Raw genomic sequence first — 24,826 nt, 5'->3', positions numbered from 1 at the left:
GGATCCACCCTGTCATTCAGATGTGCAGACAGTACAATAATAATCAGCTACAATAATAATCAGCTCAGTAGTTTTTTTATGCAATCCTGCTGACAGACAAAATAACTAACTGAAAACATAACCATCTTGGTGAAGATAAAAATGATAATGCTCAGCCAATAAAATAATATTCATAGTGAATTGTATCATCATTTATCGTCAGATTTTGTACACTGCAGAAATCAAACCTAATGAGAATGTTTTCCCCAACAGAATAACAGTCACAGAAGAAATAATACGAGAAAAACTTACCAGTAATTGGTAAATTTGCTTTAAACAGCAATGGCTGTCTAATTACAATGAATCTGTCTTCATAGAGACTTCCCTGACTTGTAAGTTGAAAATGGCCTGGAATAAGATAGTAGGTAGTGACTTAACCCTTACCTTCTCCAGTCTGCTGTAGTTGGCTCTTGTACTTATATACTTTGTCTTCCACTATGTGGTGGGATGCTCTGAGAATGACTATGAGAAGTTCTATGATGGCTTAATCACCAGGGATTCAGTGGCAGGAGGCAGGGCTGGCCCTAGACTTTCCATACCACCCAGAGGGCACAGAACATGACCTGAATGCTATCAAGGTTAATAAGAAAACAATAATAATAAAAAGAACATACTGGTTCAGTCAAGTATTTATGGATAACTTAACATGTTTTACCATTGATCTCTTTGCTTTTCTTGCTGATCAGTGTTTTGACCTTGTACTCCACACTATACAAAACCAGTCTATAGAGAACTGGTTTAATTGGCCCAATCCCAGCCACACTATAGATCTAAATCATCATACATGTTATACTTGTGAAGATTTAAATACACAGCTTTAAATGAGAACAATTGTATTCCAACCATAAATCACCAGGATTCATTAGGGCAGCTGTACTATCAGCCAATCAAACTGTTCAATTTTTATGAGGGATGCGTAACTTTACTAACCAAGGTCTTCTCAGCTCGTACTTGTTGCTGTTGACCAGTGATGTTTAAAGTACTCAAAAGCCATACTTGAGTAAAAGTACAGATACGTTACTGGAAAATTACTCAAGTGAAAGTAAAAGTCTCCTTTTAGAATACTACTTAAAGCAGCACGACGGATCAATAGCTATTCGCTAACAGTATGCTAGCAGCTAAAACTAACAAAATCTCTTGAAAATGTGCTGACTTTGACATTATGACAAACTAGTTACTCAACGACTGTCCTTACACAGTCAAACATCAAGCAAGTGCAACACAAGACAAAGCAAGACGGCAAAATAAGCTACTTACTAGTTCGGCAGAAAGTAAACAAGTCAGGCTGCCGGGCTGCGGCAGGCAAAACTACAGAACGCAGTTATATGCCTATGGACCCTGGTATCGATTCTCCATATTAAAAGTCATTGTAGCGCTGTTTAAGCTGTTATTTTAAGATTAAACTGCTTATCCTAACCCTTATCCTGAAGTATAATTGTTGCATAATGGGGCTTTAAGTAAACGTATTAAAGTATCTGATCATTACTGTACTTAAGTATCAAAAGTAATGTTCTGATATTAAATGTACTTAATTATGAAACAATTGGGTTCTATCGCGTAATTTAGCTGTTTCTGATTGGACGAGAGACGTTCCATGCTATAGGTTATTCGTCAACATACCAACAGTTGTTGAGACATTGAGCTGTGATTAAGTGGCGTGTTTCAACGAACCAGGAAAAAAAAATGCCTCTTCACTCAATTGGATACCTCGAACCAATCAGAGCAACGTAGTATGACCATCTGATACATTAAAATTTTACCGTATCCCGTAGGAAGGACGGCAAAAACATCTTTTCGATCGACAAATGCCTTGATCGCATTTCTCTGGTCCTCTTTCAAAATTAATGTGATGTCAATATCTGTGAGATATGCATGCTCACGTTATACTTATAGCAGCGAGGCTAGCTAGCTACTATGTGTTTCAATGGATTTTTGGTCTAAGCGGTAGCAGTGACCCAACAATAATGGCCTAGAGCTTCAGTTAAGACCTACAATACTCTGCAACATTTGTGTAGAACATAAACAGTTAACCGAGTCAATGTAGACATAAAAAAAGTCATGTAGATAGCTCAATTCACATAAAATATTTCCCACTAACAGGCTCCCGAGACGCTGCCATTTTGGTACGATTTCGAATCCACTGTTAATTCAAGCGTTGGTTACGTTACGGTTGATCATCTGTCCATCATCGTATAAAGCCCGCCCTGACACTTTGATTGGCTGTAGTGTTTTTGGTCGGCAATAATTTCTCCCGAACAGAGCGGTGCCAGACCGAACCTCCAGACCTCAAATGTTGTGGGCGGGGCTAAGTTCGGTCTGGTATCCAGACTAGGTGAAAATATAACCGAAATGTAATTTGTTTAAATGTTTATATTTGATTCATCATTTAATATAGGCATATATATTATTGTCCCACCAGCTAGCTGTTCGACCAGGTCTTACACAGAATTGCCACTCCATGTAGTGTCTAAACCGTCTTTGCACAGCGAGTACAGTGCTGGCCTTCTGCGTAGGAGTAATGCATATCTATTCAGGAAAAGTACTTGTACCTTAATTACTCTAACTAAACTAAGTAAATCATATTCATTCCACCTTTGACGTTATAGCTTCTCGAGCGCAAGCTACCCCCAGTGCCATGGCAACCGAACGTTAGCGTACCAGAAAACCTCTGTTTCCCCTGTACACACTACAACGCGAACCCGTTTCTTCAAATGTATCTGCCTAGGGCAACGTTTTTGAAAAGCATCGTTTTCAGTGTCAGAATACGCCTTTTAGTGTGGATGGAAGGCAGTACCGGTTCTTCCAACACGCACACTACGCACGTTGCGTAGGGCCCCGCAAATTTATTATTTATAATAAAGGCCCCGTGGTAAAAAAAAAAAAAAACGTGACAACGTAACTGTCCGTCGCGGACGTCAGATAGCTACCCATGCGCATCATTAGTGTGTAGAAAGATGAAGCGGAGCTATCCCTCGGGGAATGAAAAAAGGAAGGGGGAGGAACTTGAAAATGAACTGCGGGAGCAGCAGTCAGGTAAAGCCTCCTGGTGGGAGAGAGGGAGGGACAGTCCGTGTTAGACCTACATCAACAGGGCGGTGAGCCCTTGGGGATCCCCGGTCTCTGTGTGCGTCTTGCTAGCTTCTTTAATTTTAGTTGTAGCCTTGTATAGTTACAACTGCACTTAACAAAATGGAAACTTTGGAAAGTAATGGATACATATTGACTAAGATTGGAGTTTGTTTGCTTGGATAGTCCACAGGCAAATATAGACGCAAATACGATTTATTCTTGGTGAATACAACTCGTGAAATATTATGACAATGGTGCTAAATAATAAACACTTATTAATAGAGTGAGATCATACCGAGAAATATTAAACTGTTGCTTAAAGTATTGGTTTGATGTTTCGAGGTTAGTACGTTGTTTATTATGGCATTTTACTCTCCTTTCATTTTATAAAGACACGGTCATTGTAAATCGAAAACATGTCGTTTTGTTAAGCTCAAGTCTTCTCACGACTCAATTTGTTTGCCTAGCAACCACTTCAACAGAAAACGGACAATATGGATCTGCTAAATAAAATGGTTTTAATTCCAAGTGATTCAGAGTTTGTAGTCTTTCTATAACAAATAGTTGCTTCTTCCGAGAACCTTGGCATATTTTCACTGGACCATTGAAGATTTGAAAGTTACAACCAATGTGTGTGTTTTCATGTTAGCATGGGAGCTGGTAAATTAACTGTTGATTGTAAATAGGCTGCCTTTTAAAGATTTTTAGGTCTTTGTGTTTTTTCTCTCAGTGTTCACACTTTTCTGCTGATTTGGTCTGTATTTATTCTGAGTTGGACCAACAGGTGGCGATATGCAATATATTTAAAAGGGGGATGAGTGGAAGCACTGGGTGTCAGGTGCGACGGTTGAAAATTTTGGGGGTTCAGTTAGGAGGGCCCCTTGGCAGAATTTTGCCTAGGGCCCCATGGAGGTCTGAACCGGCTCTGATGGAAGGGCTAAATGGAGAAATATTTATGCCTTTCTTTATTTATCCGGGTTAGTGTGGACGGAGTAAGGCTGATTACGCAAGGTTCTGGTTTGATAAATACTAAGTAAAATGCGAAAACACTGTGTGCGCTGTATGCGGTGTGACGAAGGCGCTGATTACGCTGCACTCGCAAATTTACGTAAATCTTATCTGGCCCTTAGTTTCACATTTGTTTACATGAATAATAACTGTGTTGGTTATGTTATACATTTTATTATTATAATATTCTAATTTTAACATTTTGACTTAATATATGTTATTACAGTTGTTTTCAATTGCATACACACATTTTTTTGAAAGCATGCCTCATTTTCTCAATACTCTAAACACAAATCCCAAAACCTTCCACACAAAATGCAAAACCCTACACATCTCCTGCAAAATACTACTTTGCCTTCAAAACAATGTTTTTTCTCCTCAAAATGGTATTTTTTCATTAAAATGACACACACACAGACCACAATATAAGTATACATTTCTGATGTGCTGAATGGAAAACATTACTATGAATGGGAAAACACCAGTATGAAGGTCTTATCAGGAGCATTATGCCTTTTCATGTTCAGTGTTACTGTACGCTTACTCCTGTTGTAAAATATAACTGTATAATATTTTTACTCAAATAAAAAACAACACACAAATATATAGTAACAACAAAAATATTTCTTTATTTTTTCTAAAATTGCTGTAGCCTATACATCACAGCAAACACAACTGCATTGGTAAATTATTTGAACAGAACTAACAATAGAAAATAGGCCAGTACAGTCAGTACAGTTTGTATTTGTTTGATTGTTATAGCCTTATTTTCCAGAACCATATTGACTATCGCAGTCTCCTGTTCAGCTGTCAAGACACACTCCCTCCAACCACACTTAATTCAAACATACTATGCTCCTGATAGTGTTCTCCTGTCATAGAAGTGTTTCTTACCTTTTCTCTCTTCTGAATGTCCGGAGAATGGATGCAACGGAGAAGCGGCTTATGTTTATGTTACATACTCTCACTCCTTTGCCTCTCTGATCACTTTCTCACTTCAATGTTGTAATCCATTGTTCTCAAAACCAGGAGCTCACCTGTGGCCCTTATATTGCTAAAGCTTTGATTCCAAATTGCACAACAGCCTTAGAAATGGAATTTTTCCATTTGAATGGCAGTGTGTTCTTTTTGGCATTGATGCGAGTGTGCAAAATAGAGAGGATTGTGAATAGTGTTTTGAAGAAAGTGTGTTTTACAATTGAAATATGGGTCTAAAGCAGATAATTGTCTGTATTGTTTTGAGAAAAGTGTGTTTTACAATTTAAATTTGGGTTTATAGTTCAGCAAAATTGGTTTAGGAAGTTGGCTCATGAGTTACAGGTTGTGATCATTGTGTCATACGTTTTTGTGTTTAAACAATTAAGAAAAACTGTAATGAAAATCAATTCTCTTCCCAAAATGACCCAGTCATTTTTATGACATAGCCATTGAAAGATTGTAGTGTCTTTTGGATGCTTTGCAACACAAACCAGCGACTTGTCATTACTTGCCTTCAATAGGCCCTTCAAGACGTGGTCCTCTACCAGCTAAAACTAGTGAAATCACATACGTTTTCATATGTAAACAACACAAATTGTCATCTGTATTTTGTTGAAATACCCTTTTTGTAAATGAGTCTCATTAAGTTGATCTCACAGTTGCCCTCTGTCCAACAATGTCTCTTTTAAGTGGGTTTGTGCAATCAAAATTATAAGGCAGGGAAAATACCTTTAAATTAACCAAGCTAATGAAAAACAATGTCTCTAGAAAGACAAATCAATTGTAATTAAACATGTTTTACTGTGTACAATGAACCAATTACCAGTATATTTTTCTGTTCATATTATTTTTCTGTGAATGATGCACAAAAGGACAAAATGTAAATGAGTATATTTAAATATTGTGTGTGGGTGGCATTGATGTTTAGATATGATCCATGGAAGGTAAATTGATGAAATTACACATAATATACACTGTACTCTTCTGGCAGTAAGATCACTTCAAAATCACTAGCAAACATCTGGAAAAACGAATCCAGCTCAAATAGGATTTTATGTCTCCTTAAGATGTGACCCCGTGGAAAAGTACATACTGTATTATTCATGTTATTTTAAGTCCATAATTTCTCTGTCAAGACCACTTACTAATACTGAGGGCACATATCCTTTCCCTTTTCTGTAAAGCAAGACCTCCTATTTTTAACAAATGTCCATCTGATTTCCTGACTATACTGAATCACTAAATGGGATTATAAACATTTTGCTCAAAACAGATATAATACAAACTTCAAATGTATCATTTAAATCCCCATACTAGACATCTATTTACAGAAAACAATCATAATTTTCTGTTTAATTTCTTTAGTCTTTAGGCCATATATCAAAGGGTTTGCAAAAGGAGGAAATGTAAGCATCATTACTGCAAAAAACTTGTGCAAACCTGTTGATACGCCTATACGATAAGCAAGCACATTGAACAAAATTGTGACCTCAAAAATCAAGAAAACTACTAAATGTGTGGCACAGGTTTGGAGTGCCTTGCTTCTTGCATTTGTTCTATTAGTTGATGAGACACAAGCTATCAGGATCTGCACGTAAGTGTAAATCACCACAGACAATGACAGGCCTTGGAAAAATGCAGTTATAAATAGACCATAGTAGTTATTCATCCTTGTGTCACCACATGTTAACTTAACCAAAGCAGGATTACTACAGTATGGGTCCATTATTTCTGTCCTGCAAATTTTAGGTCGAGTGAGTAATGTAAACAGAATTAGGATCAGGCTGAAGGCCACAGTCCACATGAGAACGACGAGTTTAATCAGGTAGCTGTTAGTGAAAATGGAGTTGTACCTCAGAGGCTTGCATATGGCAACATACCTATCATATGCCATGACAGTTAGGATGAGAAGGGCTCCAGCTCCATACAAGTGTATAAGAAATGCTTGCAAGATGCACGCAATATGGGATATGAAAATATTCTGGGACAAAAGACTAAAGACCATTTGTGGGAAGAAAGCAGTTGCACCCACCAGGTCATTCAGTGGCATGTTGAATAATAGAATATACATGGGCTTATGCAGTTCTTTACTCATGGCAATAACAGAAAGAACCACTAAGTTGCAAATGACGATGGTTAAATAGGTTAGTGTCCCAAAGATGAACGCTATGTAATTGTTTGGTGGTGATAATTTAAGTGTTTCCAGTGTTAAAGCAGCTGAGAAGACTGGATAGACAGAAATATTAGGAGACATCATGGGTGGTTATACTCTTACTCCCACCTGCAATGTAGAGAATACACTTTTATAGTCTAATAGCAAAGCTAAGACATTGAACTTATTTTCATTGAATAGCAGGATGCAATCTGGTACTTGTAAATACAATATCCACATATAATCCTTATAATAATTTCTGCTTCTCTTGTATGCCTCCACAGATTATAATCAGAAAACTCCTAATCATCAGAGTTGTATATGTATATATATATATATATATATATATATATATATATATATCATCATGGCACTAAATACTTAAAATAAACTTTAAGTAATTGTTCCGTTAGGACTATGAGTAACTTTGCCAGTATCTGAAAAGCAAATGAACAGCTTTACCTACCTTTTGTCTACTACAATATTTGCATCACTCAAACTATATTTACTAAGGAAACAAAAGCAAAAAGACTGGACAGATTAATTAATCTCATCACACACTAACTTCTGCTTGACCTGAAGTTGTTTTATACTCTCTTATATCACACTAGACCTAAGCCCATGGTGAAACCCATAACTGGGTGCTTTGCAATTATGGGTGGGGTGTTTTCTAAAATAGGGTTGTGTCCATGGAGCCATTGTTGTCATCTGTTCATTCTCTGAACCTGAGCAAATATTGCATCACAAAGTAAATTACAGCTCCCAAGACACACAGAGTGAGTAAACTACTACTGCTACAATAATATAAATAATACTTTTACCATGATTATTATTATTATTTTTATTATTGACAACAACAACACCACAACCACCACCAAGTCAAGTGTCAAGTGGACACAAGACAAACATTGTGCATTTTGCATTCTATCTTTATGCCCTGTTTCTTTTGATAGTCTTCTTTTGATCACACAACATAGGTGTTACGGTAAGTCCCACTGCCTGTCAAAAGTAGCCTAATGGCCCATCAGTCTAGAATATATTTGTGTTCTATTTCATCCTTACCGACCGCTAAACGGTGCTTTCAAGCACTGGATAATCCATCTTGCGCACGCGCAGGTCGAGTGTGAATACCAACATTGTCACCTCGTGACCCTGATGACCCCCGGATAGCTTATATCTTCCGGTGGGGTCAGGGAAACTGTTCCTTTCATCTTTTCGCTACGCAGGTAGTTGGTGTTCGATAAGAAGCTAAGGAAACAAAAAACAAAAAGTTTGAATTAGGTGCTTAATCCTGTTCCGTGCCGTTGGCCTTGCGACACTGTCGGAGCTGCGAACATTCTCGCCCTCCAGAGGCCGCACCGATTGTTGGATAAGTACCTTGGTCTTTTCTTAATTATTGCTGGTTGCAACTATTGGCCTCGCCTGCGCGTGCCGATAGGTATGCGAGGCCGTAATAAATTCTGTTCATTGTGGTTAAGTAGCGTCTTCGCCCTTCCCACCACTTAGGCAGTTAAATTACGTTGCCTAGCCAGCTGTTGCCGCAAGAAGGTTTGTTGGTAATCGTGGTGAAGGCTGCGTGTTCGCCCCCTCTCCCACCGTTCATTGTGTTTGCGAATACTACGTTACCGGTGTTGTAATCCGCTCCTTCTACTAGCGCTCTAGGAGCGCAGATAACAATTCCCTAGGGGAATTACTTGTGTTGATATTGTGGTGACGGCTGCGTGTTCGCCCCCTCTCCCACCATTCATTTGTGTTGCGGATTACTACGTTACTAGCGCAGTTAACAATTCCCTAGGGGAATTACTTGTGTTGATAATCGTGGTGATGGCTGCGTGTTCGCCCCCTCTCCCACCATTCATTTTGTGTTTTCGGATTACTACGTTACTAGCGCAGTTAACAATTCCCTTGGGGAATTACTTGTGTTGATATTCGTGGTGACGGCTGCGTGTTCGCCCCTCTCCCACCATTCATTTTGTGTTTGCGGATTACTACGTTACTAGCGCAGTTAACAATTCCCTAGGTGAATTACCTGGGTAATACTAACACCAATAGCCTTATAAATCAGGTCCCCCTATAGCCCACTGGGGTAAGTCGCCGGTCACTACGCCAGCGACTGGGGTTTGCATCCCGCCTCCGGCGCTGTATGAGAAATCGAATATTCAGCTGAATTCATTTTCAGATCGCTGTCCTACCACGCCACATCCCGCCTCCGGCGCCCTGATACTGATTAAATCACATTCATTAAAGAAGGCAATAGTAAGGCGACTGCACCTTGTATTTCCCTGCAAGTATTTTGTCGGTGACGGCAGCGGTTCCTGCCTCCCTCTCCCGGCATCTGCTCTGCGCCGTGTTACTCATTGTGTGTTGGCCATCCACCCTCTCCTGGCAGAGGTAGTGCTCTCGCTCCCCGCTGCCAGCACAGGTGTGGTTTGCAGTTCGGCCGGCAAATATTTTGTCGGTGACGGCAGCGGTTCCTGCCTCCCTTTCCCGGCATCTATTCTGCACTAATAAACCCGTTGAGTGTGGTTTGACTGTCGGTCATTAATATCTGTTGGTGAAGGCAGCGGTTCCTGCCGCCCTCTCCCAGCACCTTGCATATTCTGGTTGTCCCCATTACACTGGCACCACTATCCCCTACTGAGGCTAGCTCTGTCTCTCTCTCAGCTGTGTGGCGGTTGCAGACATGGTGGGCGACCACTCCTGCGCGGCCTGCATGGCCCCTCTGCAGGTGGAGGATGGCCATGATAGGTGCCCCTCTTGTCTCGGGGTCGAGCACCTGAGAGCAGGGCTCTCAGATGACCCCTGCATGAATTGCAGCTACATGCCGCGGGCAGTAAGAGGGGCTAGATTGGCTGGGGCGGAGCAGCTGTTTGGCCTCACTGAGTCACCTGAACAGCTGACCCCCGCCCAGCGATGCTGCCAAGCTCTGCCGATTAGACGTAAACGTCGGGCTGCTGAGACAGTGGGCCCCACTACTAGAAAGCAGGCGAGGCCCACGTTTGCCTCTGGGGGGCCAGCGGGCAGCAGAGGTCGCAGCAGAGGTCCCTCCGCCTGGCCTGCCAGGGTAGGAGCAGTGCAGGGATGCCAGCCGTCTCTAGGCATGCTTCTACGGCAGCAGCCCCCGAGCCAGAGGAGGATGTGCTATCCATGGCAGCATCAGCCTCGGAATTTACCAAGTATGGAACGGATGGGACCCCACAGGGTGTACCCTCCCATGTCTCCAAGGTAGGCTCCCTTTATTCAGCCCACAGCTCTGCCAGCGCCTCTGAGGACTGCTCAATGGAGGCCACCATTCGTGTGGCCCTGGCCCGCCTACAGCTGGACGTTCCAGGAGCTCAGCCGGCCAGTGCCTTCTTCAGGCGGGGCCCAGCCCCCGCCAAACTGCTCGTACCCCCATCAGAAGAGTATCTGGGGGAGTTAAAGGCGTGCTGGAGGGATTCCAGAGCCCTCTCTCGTCTGACAAGTTACAAAGCCGTTACAAGCCGTTACAAAGCCGAGTCGATGCAGGTGTGCTACCACTAGATGGCAGTCCTGCACCACCGCTGACTTTGAGTGGGCGCATATTCACCAGTCCTCCAGATAAGTGAGAATACGTAATCCTCTCTGTCTTAATGGAGCGATGGCTGCATCCACGCATTTCGTGAATACCCCCGGAGCCAAAGACAGGCCGAACGTGAGAGCACGAAATTGGTATGCAGTTTCTTTGAATGCGAACCTCAGAAATCTCTGATGTCTGTGGCCAATCGGTATATAGAAATATGCATCCTTTAGATCTATCGATATGAACCAATCGCTTGGCTGTATGAACTGAACGAGCTTGCGTGGAGTCAGCATTCTGAACTTGAACCTTTTTAGTGCTTTGTTCAGTGTACGTAGATTTAGTATTGGTCGATAACTTACATCCTTCTTGGGGATGAGGAAGTATCTGCTGTATAGCCCAGAGTTCGCCTCCTCGGGAGGGAGCACTGCTATAGCTTCTTATTTGAGCAGCGTGTTTATCTCCTCCAGTAGGAAACTCGTCTGCTCCAGAGGCACCACTGATTGGATCACACCGCCAAACCTCGAGGGGGCCGGCAAACTGCAGTGCGTAATCCTCTGTTATTGTTTTCAAGACCCATGGTGACGCGGTGCATGCGTGCCAATTTTCCGCGCAGCTTGGTAAGCTGGGCTTCAAGTTGAATTTGTCGGGAGCTAGCCTGCTCATTAAAGCCAATTGTTTGAAACCTAAATCTGCCACTGTTCTGCCTGGCGAGGGGGCGAGATCAGGGGTTGCCCCCACATGGTTTGAATAAAAGAATGGGTGTGCGAAAGCAGGGGCTGCGCCACAGGGGGAGTTACACAAGCATGCCTTATGTCTGCTGGTCATGACACTTACGTTTGAATGTGATGCTGGGTGGAGTACTTTTCCGTGCTTGACAGCAACGTGTCAGCAATGAAGGAATTGGTTTCGGTTCCAGCCCTGGCGCACTTGAACGTTTGCTGGAGGTGCGGGGGACTTGAACCCGCTCCTCTTCTGCCCAGCACTCGGGGTTCACTGTCCTGATGACGACTGGGGCTCGGAGCTGCTCGAGCAAAACATCCAGGCTTGGAAAGCCTCTTTGATTTTCTGCTGTTCCTCAAACTTTGCAGACATTCTCTCGACAGCCTCACCGAATGCGCCCTGGCCGCAGACTGGTGCGTCGAGAAGGAGCCCCTTCTCTCTGTCTGTCATCTTTGCCATGGTAAGCCACAGAGACCAGTTTGTTGCCACGTTGCACCCATGATCCTCCCCAGGGCCTGGGAGGTGCAGCGCGTGAGACGCAGTGAGAGGTCCGTGGCAGACGGAGCTCCACTACAGTCTCGTGACTGCTCCTCAGCGATGTCGCCAGCTCTGACAAGAGCTTCACCTGATAGCGCTGTAACAGCGCAGCTGTGTTCGTTGAACAGGCCGCTAAATAGGCTTTCTCAGCCAGAGCCGCCTGGCCACTCGCGTGGGCAAGATGGGTCTCTGGTCGAGGTGCATTGTGGGGGAGGATGGCGCCAGGTAGCCCTCTAACGCATCCTCGACGGGGGGAAAGGAGAGGTACCCAAATTCCTTAGCCCGGTCCAGATTCAGGTACGACGCAAAGCCCGGGACCAGGGCACGTCCCGAGTAGGGAGTTGCCCATGTTGCCTTGACTTCCTGAGGCACCTCCTCAAAGACAGGCAGAGGGCATGGGGCTACCACCGGATGACCAGCATAAAACTCGCCGTCTAGCAGCGAAGTCCACTCACTGGGTGGGGGAGGGAGAGGGAGACCGAGGTGGCGAGCTGCCCTCATTGCCACCTCATGCATTGGCTGGCCCAGCGTCCTGGATGTAACAGGGGGCGTGCTAACCTGCGCCGCCCCATCCAGTTCCATTTGTGCATCCTCCTCCTCACCTGAGGCAGACTCGCCGGACTAGTCTAGCAGACTCTCCGGCCCCAGAATTCGAGTTGCGCTCTGGAGAGATCAGAAAAACAGGATGGGTAGCTTCACAGCCCCAGGGTCTGGGGCGACCAAGAGGGCAGGCGAGAGGGAGGGAGACAGGCAGTCCCGACCAGCTGCAGCCACAGGGCGGCTGCTGGACACTGAACTGCCTGGGGCCGGAGGGACGACCAGCCCTACAGGGGACCACTCCCTGGTTGGCACTGGCGTCGCCGGCTAAAGGACCTCCTCAGCAGGAGGTCCTGGGATGCCCGCAACAGCCGTGCAGACCGTTTACGTGCGTTTACCCTCCACTACAATAACAATACAATAGTTGCGATGCTCAGATATTTGAACCAAGGAAGTAAGAGGCCAATAGGTCAAGTCCCGTTTGTTATATCTGGTCCCCTACTAAAGGAACCAAGACGTTTCCTTCAAGGATCTTGGTGTACTTAGCCGCATTCATATTTCCCTCTATCAGAACTAGTCGCCCCCTTCGCGCTGCTGAAAAACATCCCCACATCATGATGCTGCCATCAACATTCTTCACTGTAGAGATGATATTAGCCAGGTGATGAGCGGTGCCAGGTTACCTCCAGACATTATGCTTGGTATTCGGGCTAAAAAGTTCAACTTTGGTTTCATCAGACCAGAGAATCTTGATTCTCATGGTTTGAGAGTCCTCTAGGTGCCTTTTTTTCAATCTCCAAGCAGGCTATGATGTTCTTTTAAATAAGGAGGTGCTTCCATCTGGCCTCTCTACCATAAAGGCCTGATTAGTGTAGTGCTGCCTGGATGGTTGATCTTCTGAAAGGTTCTCCCATCTCCACAAGGATACCCTGGAGCCCTGTCAGAGTGACCCTCGGGTTTCTGCTCACCTCCCTGGCCAAGACATGTGTTCCCTGATTGCTCAATTCTTCTGACTCCAATTAAGTTGTAGAAAACATCTCAAGCAGTATCATTGGAAACAAAATGCACCTCAGCTCGATTTTGGGTCATATCAAAGGGTGTGCACTAGGGGTGTAAAAAAGAACCGGTACGTATCGATATCTGTTTTACGTGTGTAAAATACGACTACATCGATGTATGTATTCCCGTATCGGTATTAAAATGAAATTAACCGGTCTTTGCCCGATTTAAAAGTTATGAACCGGTTCACAAGAGTTTGTCTCTCCGTTTTTTGCTACGCAAAACACAAAACACTCGCTGACCTTTTGCATTTCATCTCAGTCAGAACAATGACAGCCCGTCATTGGCCAAAGCCTGCATAGCATAAACCAATCAGGCTGTATTCTCACAAAGAACGCCAAGAACTGGAGAAAATGACAGTTTACAACTCCTATTCATTTCAATGGCCAATGTTATTCTAGCTACGCTATATCAATGGCCAATGCTATGCTAGTCAGCTATTTATTTCAATGGCCAATGTTATGCTAGCTACGCAATTCATTTCAATGGCCAATGCTATGCTAGCTACTTCAGCCAAGGAAGCTAAATCGTTGTTGATTGTGTGATTCTACAGACATCCTCGGATTTAAATAATTATAATAATAATACATAGGAAAATATTTGTATCATTAACAATTATGTTTAACATTTATAGTCATGATTCCGAGACCAAGCCATCGTGATGTCCTAACATAAATAAAAGCACTAAACTCAGTGAATAAATAAATAAGCACTAAACTCAATCGTGTGGATATAGCCCTAGTGGAATAGAATGGACACATCTACATTCTGCAACAGTACCTCCACCTCTGCCCTGGTGAAATTAGGGCTGGGTTTACCGGTGCTTGCTTTGAAATGATTTTGATCAGTCTCTGAAGTTGCTTTTGCGTTGCCTGTGGAGTGTGTACATGTTGCAATAGCATGCCTTATAAGGAGCTGGCGGGGCGTTTCTGTATTCAAGTTCAGGTGCATGAGAGAGCGCGTCCAATTACACAGCGGTCACACGTACGCATTGGATTGCATTGATGCGTCAGGGTTAACGGATCCCTATTCACTTTGAATGGGGTGTCGTCATCCTTTGCCGAACTGAATTGTGGCTCCGTTGAAAAGGATGACGTCACCCCATTCAAAGTGAATGGGGATCCGTTAACCCTGACGCATCAACGCATTCCAACGCGTATGAACGAAGACGTTATAGTGAGATTGACAGGTCAACAAACCAATCACGCCTGTAGCAAGCTGTTTACCTTGTATGTAGTAGCATGCTAACATTAGATAGGTGTCTCAGACACCTCACAAATCCTTTCAGACGTATTTTTCAATTATAATAAAGTTTTTTTTTTACATTCTACAGTGTCTATTTCTCAGTAACATTTAAAAAATGTAAGCAAAAAAAAGTCAAACAAATCAGTCTGTGTAGCACCCCAACCTATCTCTGTGACACTGTGGAGTACTTGTCACTCTTTTTTAATGTGATTGTAACATTAGAAACATAAATATAATTCATCAAAAGTAGGCTTATGTATAATTGTTAGTGTTTTTGCCATTTTATTTTGTATTCGGTTGCATCAGTGTTGAGTGAGAAATGTCAATGCACACTGTCAACAGGAGAGGCCATGCCCCCATGGCTCTGGGCCAGAAGGTGATGTTAAAAGTGTTGGTTATATGTTATAAATCCTGTGTGTTCACAGCAAACAGAGTATGGCTTTTTAGTACCACACTAAGAGGACTACCTCAAACCTTTCCAGTTAACTTGACCTATAGCCACATTTCTCATATTTCAGCAACCCCAGGGTCTTAAATTATTTATTTGCTTTTGTTAGTGATTTAGGAAACCTCAGAGACTTGGCACAATTCAGTGTGATCAAAATAGTCTTTTTTAAGTGATCACAAGCTTTGTTTGAGTGTCATTGAAGATACACAAAATATAGTGAAATTAGTATGTAAAGAAGTTTCATAAAATCGTAACTATTGTCATATACTGTATATAATTGTAATTTAAATCTGTTATCAACGTCATTTAATAATATTCAATGCTGCATTTACAGTGCTGAAAGATACATATTTACACAGAGAATAACTGAGTAAAACTGTTCACATGTAGATGATGTCTAAAATCAACAAATAACACTTAAATATAAATTAGAAGGGCGATGTTTTCCTTTTAAAGAATGCCACAATATTTCTTCTGATATCCTTTGTATTAAAACTATATATCAATGGATTCAATAGAGGAGGAAATATCATCACAGATACCCCCAAAGCTCTACGTAAGAAGGTAGGTGCTGTTTCAACACGATGTGCAAGTAAAGCGAAAAAAGCATTAAATTCCAAGAATAAGAAAACTATTAAATGAGCACCACATGTCTGAATAGCTTTACTTCGGGCATCTGCCTGTTTCTTGAAAATGCAAGTGATAAGGATTTGTAAATATGTAAACACAATTACACCCAATGATATACCCTGAAAAAAAGCTATGGTAAAAAGACCATAGAGGTTATTCACATTTGTCACTTCACAGGCCAGTTTCACCAAAGAAGGGTTGTTACAATACATATCATTGATGTTGGTCCTGCAAATCTTGAATTGGAGTACCATAAAAATTAGTATGAATATCAAAATTATGTCTGTAAGCCAAATACCACTTATAATTTTAATCAAGTTATTACTGGTCATAATGGTATTATATGACAGTGGGGAGCAGATAGCAATATAGCGGTCAAAGGCCATGGCTGTCAATATAAGAAGACATCCACCACCGTATGTATGCACTAATAGTGCCTGCAGCACACATGCCCAATATGATATAACTCTGTTCTGATACAGCATACTGGATATCATCTGGGGGAAAAATGCCGTCGCTCCCAACATGTCACAAATAGGTAAATTAATGAGTAGTATATACATAGGTTTGTGCAGGTTATGGTTGACAGCAATAGTCAAAACAATCATCAAATTGAAACACATTATGATGAGATATGTAAGGGTGGAAAAAACAAGAGCTGGAATTCTGAATGATGGAGGAAAGGCGAATGAAGGTAAAGTTAATATAGTTGTTGGGCTTGATGAATTGAGAGACATGGCTGTATTATTATGTCCTCTTAAATTCCCCACCTAAAATAAAAAAGGTACATTTATATGAAATCAGCACCAATCACTGACTACATGATAGAATAATAATACTAATAAATAATGCATTTGATTTGTATTTTTTGTTATTTGTTATTTGTGTTTTATCTGTTTGTTCATTCAAAAGAATATCAGAGTGACACAGAGCCAGTAGGCTACATAGTAAAAACATAGTAGAAACAAACTATAATAATAACATAAAATACAACTAGTAAACATAAGCATAATAGAAAACTTAGTGACAGTGGTTTATCAAAGTCAAAAACGCCTGAAATATTTTTTTAGGCCAGTTTTAAAAGAGTATAATATAATAAAATATATATTATATAATGTATGATATATGATATAACTAGTACAGTGCCTAAGAACAGAAGGAATATTTCAATAGAGTATAAAGTATAAAGATTACAAATAACTACTGTGTTAAACCATCCCTTACTTACCCTAGCTTACATTCCACAGTGACTTGAAGCATTGTCAATGGGAGCTGAATATATACCGCCTAACTCTCCAGGTAACATCCAGTATTACAGGAAACTGCCTCCTAGAATGACATCGCACACTACATTATACATTAGGAGGGGTACAGTTGCATCTCAATAAATTAGAATATCATCAAAAAATGAATCTATTTCAGTGATTCGATTAAAAAAGTGAAACTTTTCCCATATTTTATAGATGCATTACACACACTGATATATTTCAAGTGCAGTGATGTCTAATCTGACCGCTTGTTTCAGTAAAGAGTAATCTAACGAGTTACTATTTCCAAACCAGTAATCAGATTAAAGTTACTTGTCCAAGTCACTGTGCATTGCTATTTTGTCATTAATAGTAAAATATATATTTGATTTCTTCGTGGGTCTCTGGGAGAGAAGTCATGTAGCTTATGCGTTAAGTAGGTCACGTTTTCAGCAGGAGGGTCATGTCAAGTGTATATACATAGACCTACCACGCAGCGATACAAACAACAATTGCGGAGGAGAGAGAGAGATGCGCATTTTTGAGTTGGAAATTCAATCACTATTTTGAGTATTTGTCAGCTAAAGATGGAAATATCAAGGTTCGTTGTACACTCTGTGCTGGTGGCGAAAACACAACCTTAAATTTGAAGAAACATTTGTAGTTGCAGCACTGTCAAACTTACAGAGCTTCTGTTAATGAGGTACAACCACTGGTTTACTCGCCCCACTCCACTGTTTCACTCATAACATGTGATTTCAACATAGGATTAGGCCACAGTTACAGATGTAGAAATGATATCAGCCTACATGTGTTGTTATACACTTGTTTTGTTTTGTAAAACCACTCCTTGCTTATCTAACGCTGTGAACAACAGGTACAATGTTCAGAAAAAAAAGTTCAACAGATACATTGTACATTGTTGTTGGGTACATTACTGTTAAAAATGCACTTTAAATAAAGTGAGGGTTGGCAAACCGGTTATCATTTTTATGTTGAGGCGGCTGGGGTGTTGTCGGCAGCTGCTGAATGTAACTAATAAAGTGACTTGTAATCTAACTTAGTTACTTTTAAAATCAAGTTATCTGCAAAGTAACCAAGTTACTTTTTAAAGGAGTAATCAGTAATCAGATAACCTTTTCAAAGTACCTGTAGCAACACTGTTCAAGTGTTTATTTATTTATTTTTGATGATTACAACTGACAGCTAATGAAAACTGAAAAGGAGGAGGTGGAGGAGGTTCAGGGTGGCTGGCTTGAGACCAATAGGGGTGGTCGGTGAAACACACTAGTCCAGTCAGGATTCACATATATTTTGTTTATTAGGTGTCCAGTGAGGATATGAGTTTGTCTGGGAATTCCCCGCCCCTTCACTGCATTTAATTTGCTCAGTTAGTCTGGCAAACTACTCAACAGCGATCCACTTCACTCACGTAATTGGACACGCCTTTAATCAATCAGACCAACGATACTATACAACGATACAACGATCGGTAATAAAGCAAACACATATTTTTTCTGTATTAATTGTTCCAGGGCAAGTTTCTGTTCTGTTTTCAAAGAAAACTTGCCTTATCGAAGTTTTGCGGTGCTTCGGCGGCCACCATGTTCAATGTTTAAAAACTCTCCGTGCAGTAGATTTTGTAACGTAGCCGTGGTAAGTTTAAATCCGCCAATGGCGCGACAGGTAGCCAAAAGACAGTTTGTGATTGGTCCCAGAGATCCTGAGAATGCTGTACTGAACGGCTGTGCAATCTTTGCCAGACCCTTTTCAGAGGCAAAATCAAATTGGCCGGTAGAAGAGGGGCGGGACTTCCCAGACTAGATATGAGTAGGACTGTAGGATGTGTGTGTGTGTGTGTGTGTGTGGTAGGAAGGTAGGTGTGTGAGGAAGGTAGGTGTGTGGAGGGAAGGTGTGTGAGGAAGGTAGGTGTGTGAGGAAGGTAGGTGTGTGAGGGAGGTAGGTGTGTGAGGAAGGTAGGTGTGTGAGGAAGGTAGGTGTGTGAGGAAGGTGTGTGAGGAAGGTAGGTGTGTGGTAGGAAGGTAGGTGTGTGAGGAAGGTAGGTGTGTGGTAGGAAGGTAGGTGTGTGAGGAAGGTAGGTGTGTGGTAGGAAGGTAGGTGTGTGAGGAAGGAAGGTGTGTGAGGAAGGTAGGTGTGTGAGGAAGGTAGGTGTGTGAGGAAGGTAGGTGTGTGAGGAAGGTAGGTGTGTGAGGAAGGTAGGTAGGTGAGGAAGGTGTGTGTGGAGGGAAGGTGTGTGAGGAAGGAAGGTGTGTGGAGGGAAGTTAGGTAGGTGTGTGGTTTCTAGGAGGAAGGGAAAAATCGTACAAATCAGTGCCAAACAAATACATTGAACAAAAGGGTGCCCCAGCATACAAAGTGTGCTCAAATCATAAAATACAAGAAGGTAGGTAGTAAATCAAACAGTGTGCCACATCATAACTATACAACAAGTCTCGGCCTACACAGGCAATACGTCAGCAACAAACTTAGGATCATTATCAGGGCAACAAATTAGGCTAGCATACATTTCCATATCTTAATTAAAACAAGATCAGTCCATGAAAGTAATCAATAAACTTACATGGGTCAGAAAACGCACACAGAAGGAGTACATGCAACAGCATTCAGGATTTTGTGTCTCTGAGTGAAAAGAAGGGGCTGTGAGCACAGGTGTAGCTTCTCAAGGTGGTGGCAGGGTGGCAGGTGATCAGGGCTAATTGGGCTAATTGAAACCAGGTGGGGAATGAACAGGCTGGGAAAGGGGCGTGGCCGTGAGTCTGTGAGGGAAACAGGGAAAGTGTGAATCTTCTTAACAAAAACCCAAAATTCAGTATGTAAGAAAATTTGAATATTGTAAAAATTGTCATTATTGAAGACTCATGGGGCCCATTTTAACGATCAGAAACGCAGGTAGGACAGCACCAAACGCAAGTAGCTCTATGGCACATTTGCTATTATAACGGCGGAAAAAACACACTTGCGTCCGGCGCAAATGTCAAATGGGTTGGTCCAAAGGAGGTTACTCAGCCATAGGTGTGGTTTGGGCGTAATATGCAATAAACCAATCAGAGCGTCATCTCACATTCCCTTAAAGAGCGAGGAGCGAATATTCCACAGCGGCTTGTTATTATAATGGCAGAATTACCTGGAGGAAGACCGGAAAGGTTCATCGCCACGTCTACCCTCACGCCTGAGAGCGTGCAGGGATTTGGGGGCATGGAAATCGGCACCCAACCCAGTGCACCAGCTGACCAAACCCAAGGTACATAAATAAAGTCCACGTACACAGAGATGAGTTTACAAGATTTATAATAATACTGGCATGAAATAAATGCAACAAAGCCATACAATAAATCAAATGTCTCGCAGCTTCACAAGAAGAAGACCCTGGCCTCGGTACCAGTGCGCAAGAGCCGCTAAGTGCGCATTGTCCAGCTGGGGAGGGAGCCGCGCCACCTCCAAGGGGCAGAGGAGCCAGGCACACTACACGCCGTGGCAGCATCGCCGGCCCGGATGACCACCCGTTCCTGCAGCTCCAGCAAGCTGGCTTCAACATGCTGGAGCGGAAGCTGTCCGGGATGAGGCGGAGCACTGGTTCCCGTCTCGACCGAGTGGCGATGTTGCTGCGACCACTGGAACGCATCGCCTCCAGCTTGGAGAGAATAGCTGCAGTGATGGAGCATGTGCCTCTATATACACCACCACCACCACCACCCCCTCCTGTTGTGCCCATGCCCCCCCCCCCTCCCCCCCCCACTCCATCTCCGTTCACCTACTCCACCAGGAGTACAAGGAGGTTGGCCACTCCCGGGCCCTCAGATCTCGATTCCCGCCGTAGGCCCCTGCGGAAGAGAGGAGGGAAAAAATAATTTCCGTGGCGATGTCCTCTGCTGCCATCAGGTCCTGGGTCGAGGCAGATCCACCTCCCGTGAGGCCACCAGAACGTGTGTTACCAGAAACAATCACGACAAAATTTTCCCATGCTTGTTTGGAGAAATGTTTCTACTTTTCATTTCTCGTTTGTATTTTTTCAGTTACTAGCATTTGTTTTTTGGTGGCAACATATTTGAGATAAAAGTCACAAAAACATACTTTCCGATGTTTTGGGTCCACCCTCACTGAATCACTAGGTTATGTATGCTTGGTAATAATATTGCAATTTGCTCAAGCAATACCCTGGAGATGGCAATGGTTTGCTTACCTCATTATAGAGGAAGTAGCGCTTCTGTCAGGTGAGCGCTCCTCTCTCGTGCTGCTGCTGGGGCATTTGGGTTTAATGGCATCGGCACTTGCAGTTCAACCTCACGTCTTCTAAAGTCCTCTAATCTATCCTTATTTATGTCATTGACACATCCATGATTCATGGCAATGTTGTGTAAAACACAACATGCCACAAAGAATGCTGCGACTTTTTGAGGACTGTACTGTAAAGTACCACCTGACCTGTCCAAACACCTGAAGCGCATTTTTAGAATCCCAAATGTTCGCTCTATTATACTGCGTGTGTGTGTGTGTTTTCTGTTAAAATGAGTTTCGCGCACTGTTGCAGGGTGGATAAAAGGCGTCATTAGCCAGGTTTTTAATGGATAGCCATTGTCCCCCAACAGCCACCCATCCAATGGAGGATTCCCCTCGAAAAGGGCAGGAATTGACGAGTTTGCCAAAATGAATGAGGATAGTTGGCAAAAACGTGACAGACACGTGAAGTGGCATCGCAAATGGCTTGGATGTTTATAGAATGTGTTCCCTTGCGGCTAACATAAATCAATGCGTTTACTGGGGGGGCACGTATGTGAATATGGGTGCAGTCTATAGCGCCAAGGATGCCACGGAACCCATACTTCTCCCAGAACGCCTGCTTAGCCCTCTCCTGGCTGTCGGGTGTTACGGGAAATTTTATGAATTCCCCAGCATGTCGGACTAGACCTGACGTAACTGCATGTATAGCCAAACGTATTGCAGACTGTGATATGCCTCCAATAGAGCTGAGGGGGTGCTGGAACGACCCAGACGCATAAAAATGCAGTGCCGCTGTTACTTGGACTGCAACGGGGAGGGCATAGGGACAGTGTGCGTCTGTCCCCAGCTCATCTGCCAGGATATGGCAGACATCAGTCACAGCCTGACGGGTCAGGCGTAGCTTTCGCCTGCATTCATCCTCACTCAAAGAAAGATAGGTCTGCCTGGGCCGGTAGACCCTCTCCCTCCGGCGTCCGATCCTCTGCCCCAAGACGTATTCCATTTCACTGCGCAATGGACAAAAATTACGATTAACCGCAACCTAACTGGTACGTCGGCGAGTAAGGTTCTTAATGGACTTACATAACGGTATGACAGTCTTCAGAATTGTTCTTCAGCTCTGTTTCTTGACGGAGAACCCATTTAGACAGGTGTCTTTATATACCTATGTGTCATGCCGCTATTGGCCAACCAGTCTGGTTTGAACCGCCATTACAATTAACCTGAATCATTTGGGTCAATGTGTACGCTAGATGTATGCCTATTTGTAAAATATCTTGGATATGGATATCACAATGATTTCCTCATGTGGTAAATACTTTATTTGCCTTGTAATTATATATGGCTTGCCAAAAAATTGGTGTAAATCTCTCGTGTAGATGAGAGAAGTAAAGTGTAGCCTATAGGTCCTACTTAAAATAGCGTCTGAATACGCGCCACAGACTCTACACAATGTGCCTCTGACATTAGACTAGGTTTTTTCTGGTCTACGGCGCACTGTTGTTTTGAAACTGCAAAATACCACCAGGGAAGACTTGCGCCTGAGAAACGCCTTCTCTGTTCCGCCCCGCCCATTTCGGTGCAAGTTCATTTCGACGCGCGCCTCTGGAGGGAAAATCCCGCTGTGTGCCGGGTGCAAAATAGGAATGATACATGCGTCGGTGACAATGTCAATTGCGCTGGGTGCAAGATAGGGCCCATGGTGTCACACTTCAATCAGCTAATTAACTCAAAACACCTGCAAAGGTTTCCTGATCCTATAAATGCCACGCCTCGTCTGGCCTTGTCGAAACAAGGACCAACCACCCGTGTTAGCAACCTGTCACCAACGTCTACTCCAGCAATTCACTCCGAGTTCTGTATTTGGACTTCCAGGTCTTCCGTGTATCTCCCAGCCCCCTGCCCTCCAGTTGTCGAGATTTTAGTTATTATCCTTAACTTGTGACTTTCCAGAGTTTAACCTCTGTGTGTTTTGTTTGTTACTAGATTTCTTCTCTGTGTTTAATTGAAGTTTAATTGAAAGTTTAATTGAAATATCACATCCCCTTTGCACTTGTTATCTTCTGAGCTTTTGAATCCCGTTTTGCTTTTGTTTAGTCCCCGTTATTTCCCTGTTCGCCTGGCTTTGGCTATTCCACTAAACTTCCATTTCCCTAATGTCTTTGTGTGTTGCCTGAAGTCCATGACAGAAGGTCAGACCATCAATGTGAAATCATCCAGAGCCTCTCCCTCACCCGACTCCTTCCAAGGCATGGTAAATGAGCTTCACCGAAGCCTCCTGCTGTCGCCAAAGGAGCTGCACCTTTCCTCTGCTCGGCCACTGTGTCCAGCCCCACTTCATTCTCCGAATCACCTGATGCCTGTTGCGGGTTCAGTGCTCCCTCGCTCTGGAGATGCAGCTGCATCAGTTCCCCTATGAGAGGTCCCAAGTGTGTTACGTCATCTCCCTCCTTCAGGGCAGGGACTTTGCAATGGGTGGAATCCGTGTGGCATTTAACGCCCTCACCACACACCTGCAGTACACCCTGCAATTCCGCACCCTGGCTGTGTCTAGAATGAGCCAGTGCTCATTACAGGGTTGGAACCATCTCCCCGTCTGCAGCTTTCCGGCCACGACGACTAGGTTTGGCTCACCATTTGAGTTGCTCACCACCAGCAGAACTGCCTGAGGGATCTATCGTATCAGCAGGCCGCTTCATGCCCTTGTCGCTACCCCATATGGGCCAGACTGTTGGGTTGGAGCCCACTTTGATTGGGTTGATGTTATCCTTTGCCAAACTGAATTGTGGCTCCATTGGGTTCCATTGCGTTGCGTTTTATGCGTTGCTTGTGGCAATTGAAAATGTTTCAACTTTTTGAGAGGCAACGCATGCGTCAGCCAATCAAATTGCCTTTCTTGAGGGCAGCCGTGGCCTACTGGGAGTGCAGCTGTGGCCTACTGGTTAGGGTTTCAGGCCGGAAACCGTAGGGTGGCCGGTTCGATCCCCGACCAGTAGGAAAAATGTGGGCGGGGGAAGTGGTAGACCACTGCTCTCCAATGCCCACATCCACGGCTGAAGTGCCCTTGAGCAAGGCACCTAACCCCGATCACTGCTCCCCGGGCGCTGCCAATGGCAGCTCACTGCTCCGGGTTAGTGTGTAACCTCACTTCACTGTGTGTGTGTGTCACTTCCCTGGATGGGTTAAATGCAGAGGTAAATTTCAGAGTGTGTGTGTCTACACCACCTCTGCCATAGAGAGGACTTTCACTTTCATGCATAACTGACAGCACAGGTACTATCCAATCAGATCGCATTTATACTCACGTCTAAAGAACTAAAAGCCAAAAAAAAAGATGGCGTATCAAACTTCGTAGATGGTCATATTGGTACCTAAAA

At 43.4% G+C, this 24,826-nt stretch overlaps 2 protein-coding genes across 2 annotated transcripts; both read right to left on the bottom strand.

The window, feature by feature from the left end:
- Positions 1-6,415: 6,415 nt before the first annotated feature.
- LOC308370041 (olfactory receptor 52J3-like) lies at positions 6,416-16,586 on the bottom strand (the record flags this gene model as incomplete). The annotated part of the gene is made up of 2 exons (XM_080844600.1): positions 6,416-6,508; positions 15,870-16,586. The coding sequence occupies 2 exons, from the start codon at positions 16,584-16,586 to the stop codon at positions 6,416-6,418; spliced, it is 810 nt and encodes a 269-aa protein (XP_080700726.1).
- On the bottom strand, positions 6,592-7,348 carry LOC308369922 (olfactory receptor 1-like; the record flags this gene model as incomplete). Its single annotated transcript, XM_080844484.1, has 2 exons — positions 6,592-6,600; positions 6,668-7,348. 2 exons carry the CDS (start codon positions 7,346-7,348, stop codon positions 6,592-6,594), a joined length of 690 nt encoding a protein of 229 aa, XP_080700610.1.
- Positions 16,587-24,826: the final 8,240 nt, after the last annotated feature.

The sequence above is a fragment of the Sprattus sprattus genome, assembly GCF_963457725.1.
Source record: "Sprattus sprattus genome assembly, chromosome: 9".
Taxonomy (NCBI): domain Eukaryota; kingdom Metazoa; phylum Chordata; class Actinopteri; order Clupeiformes; family Clupeidae; genus Sprattus; species Sprattus sprattus.
This window is presented reverse-complemented; position numbering and strand designations above follow the sequence as displayed.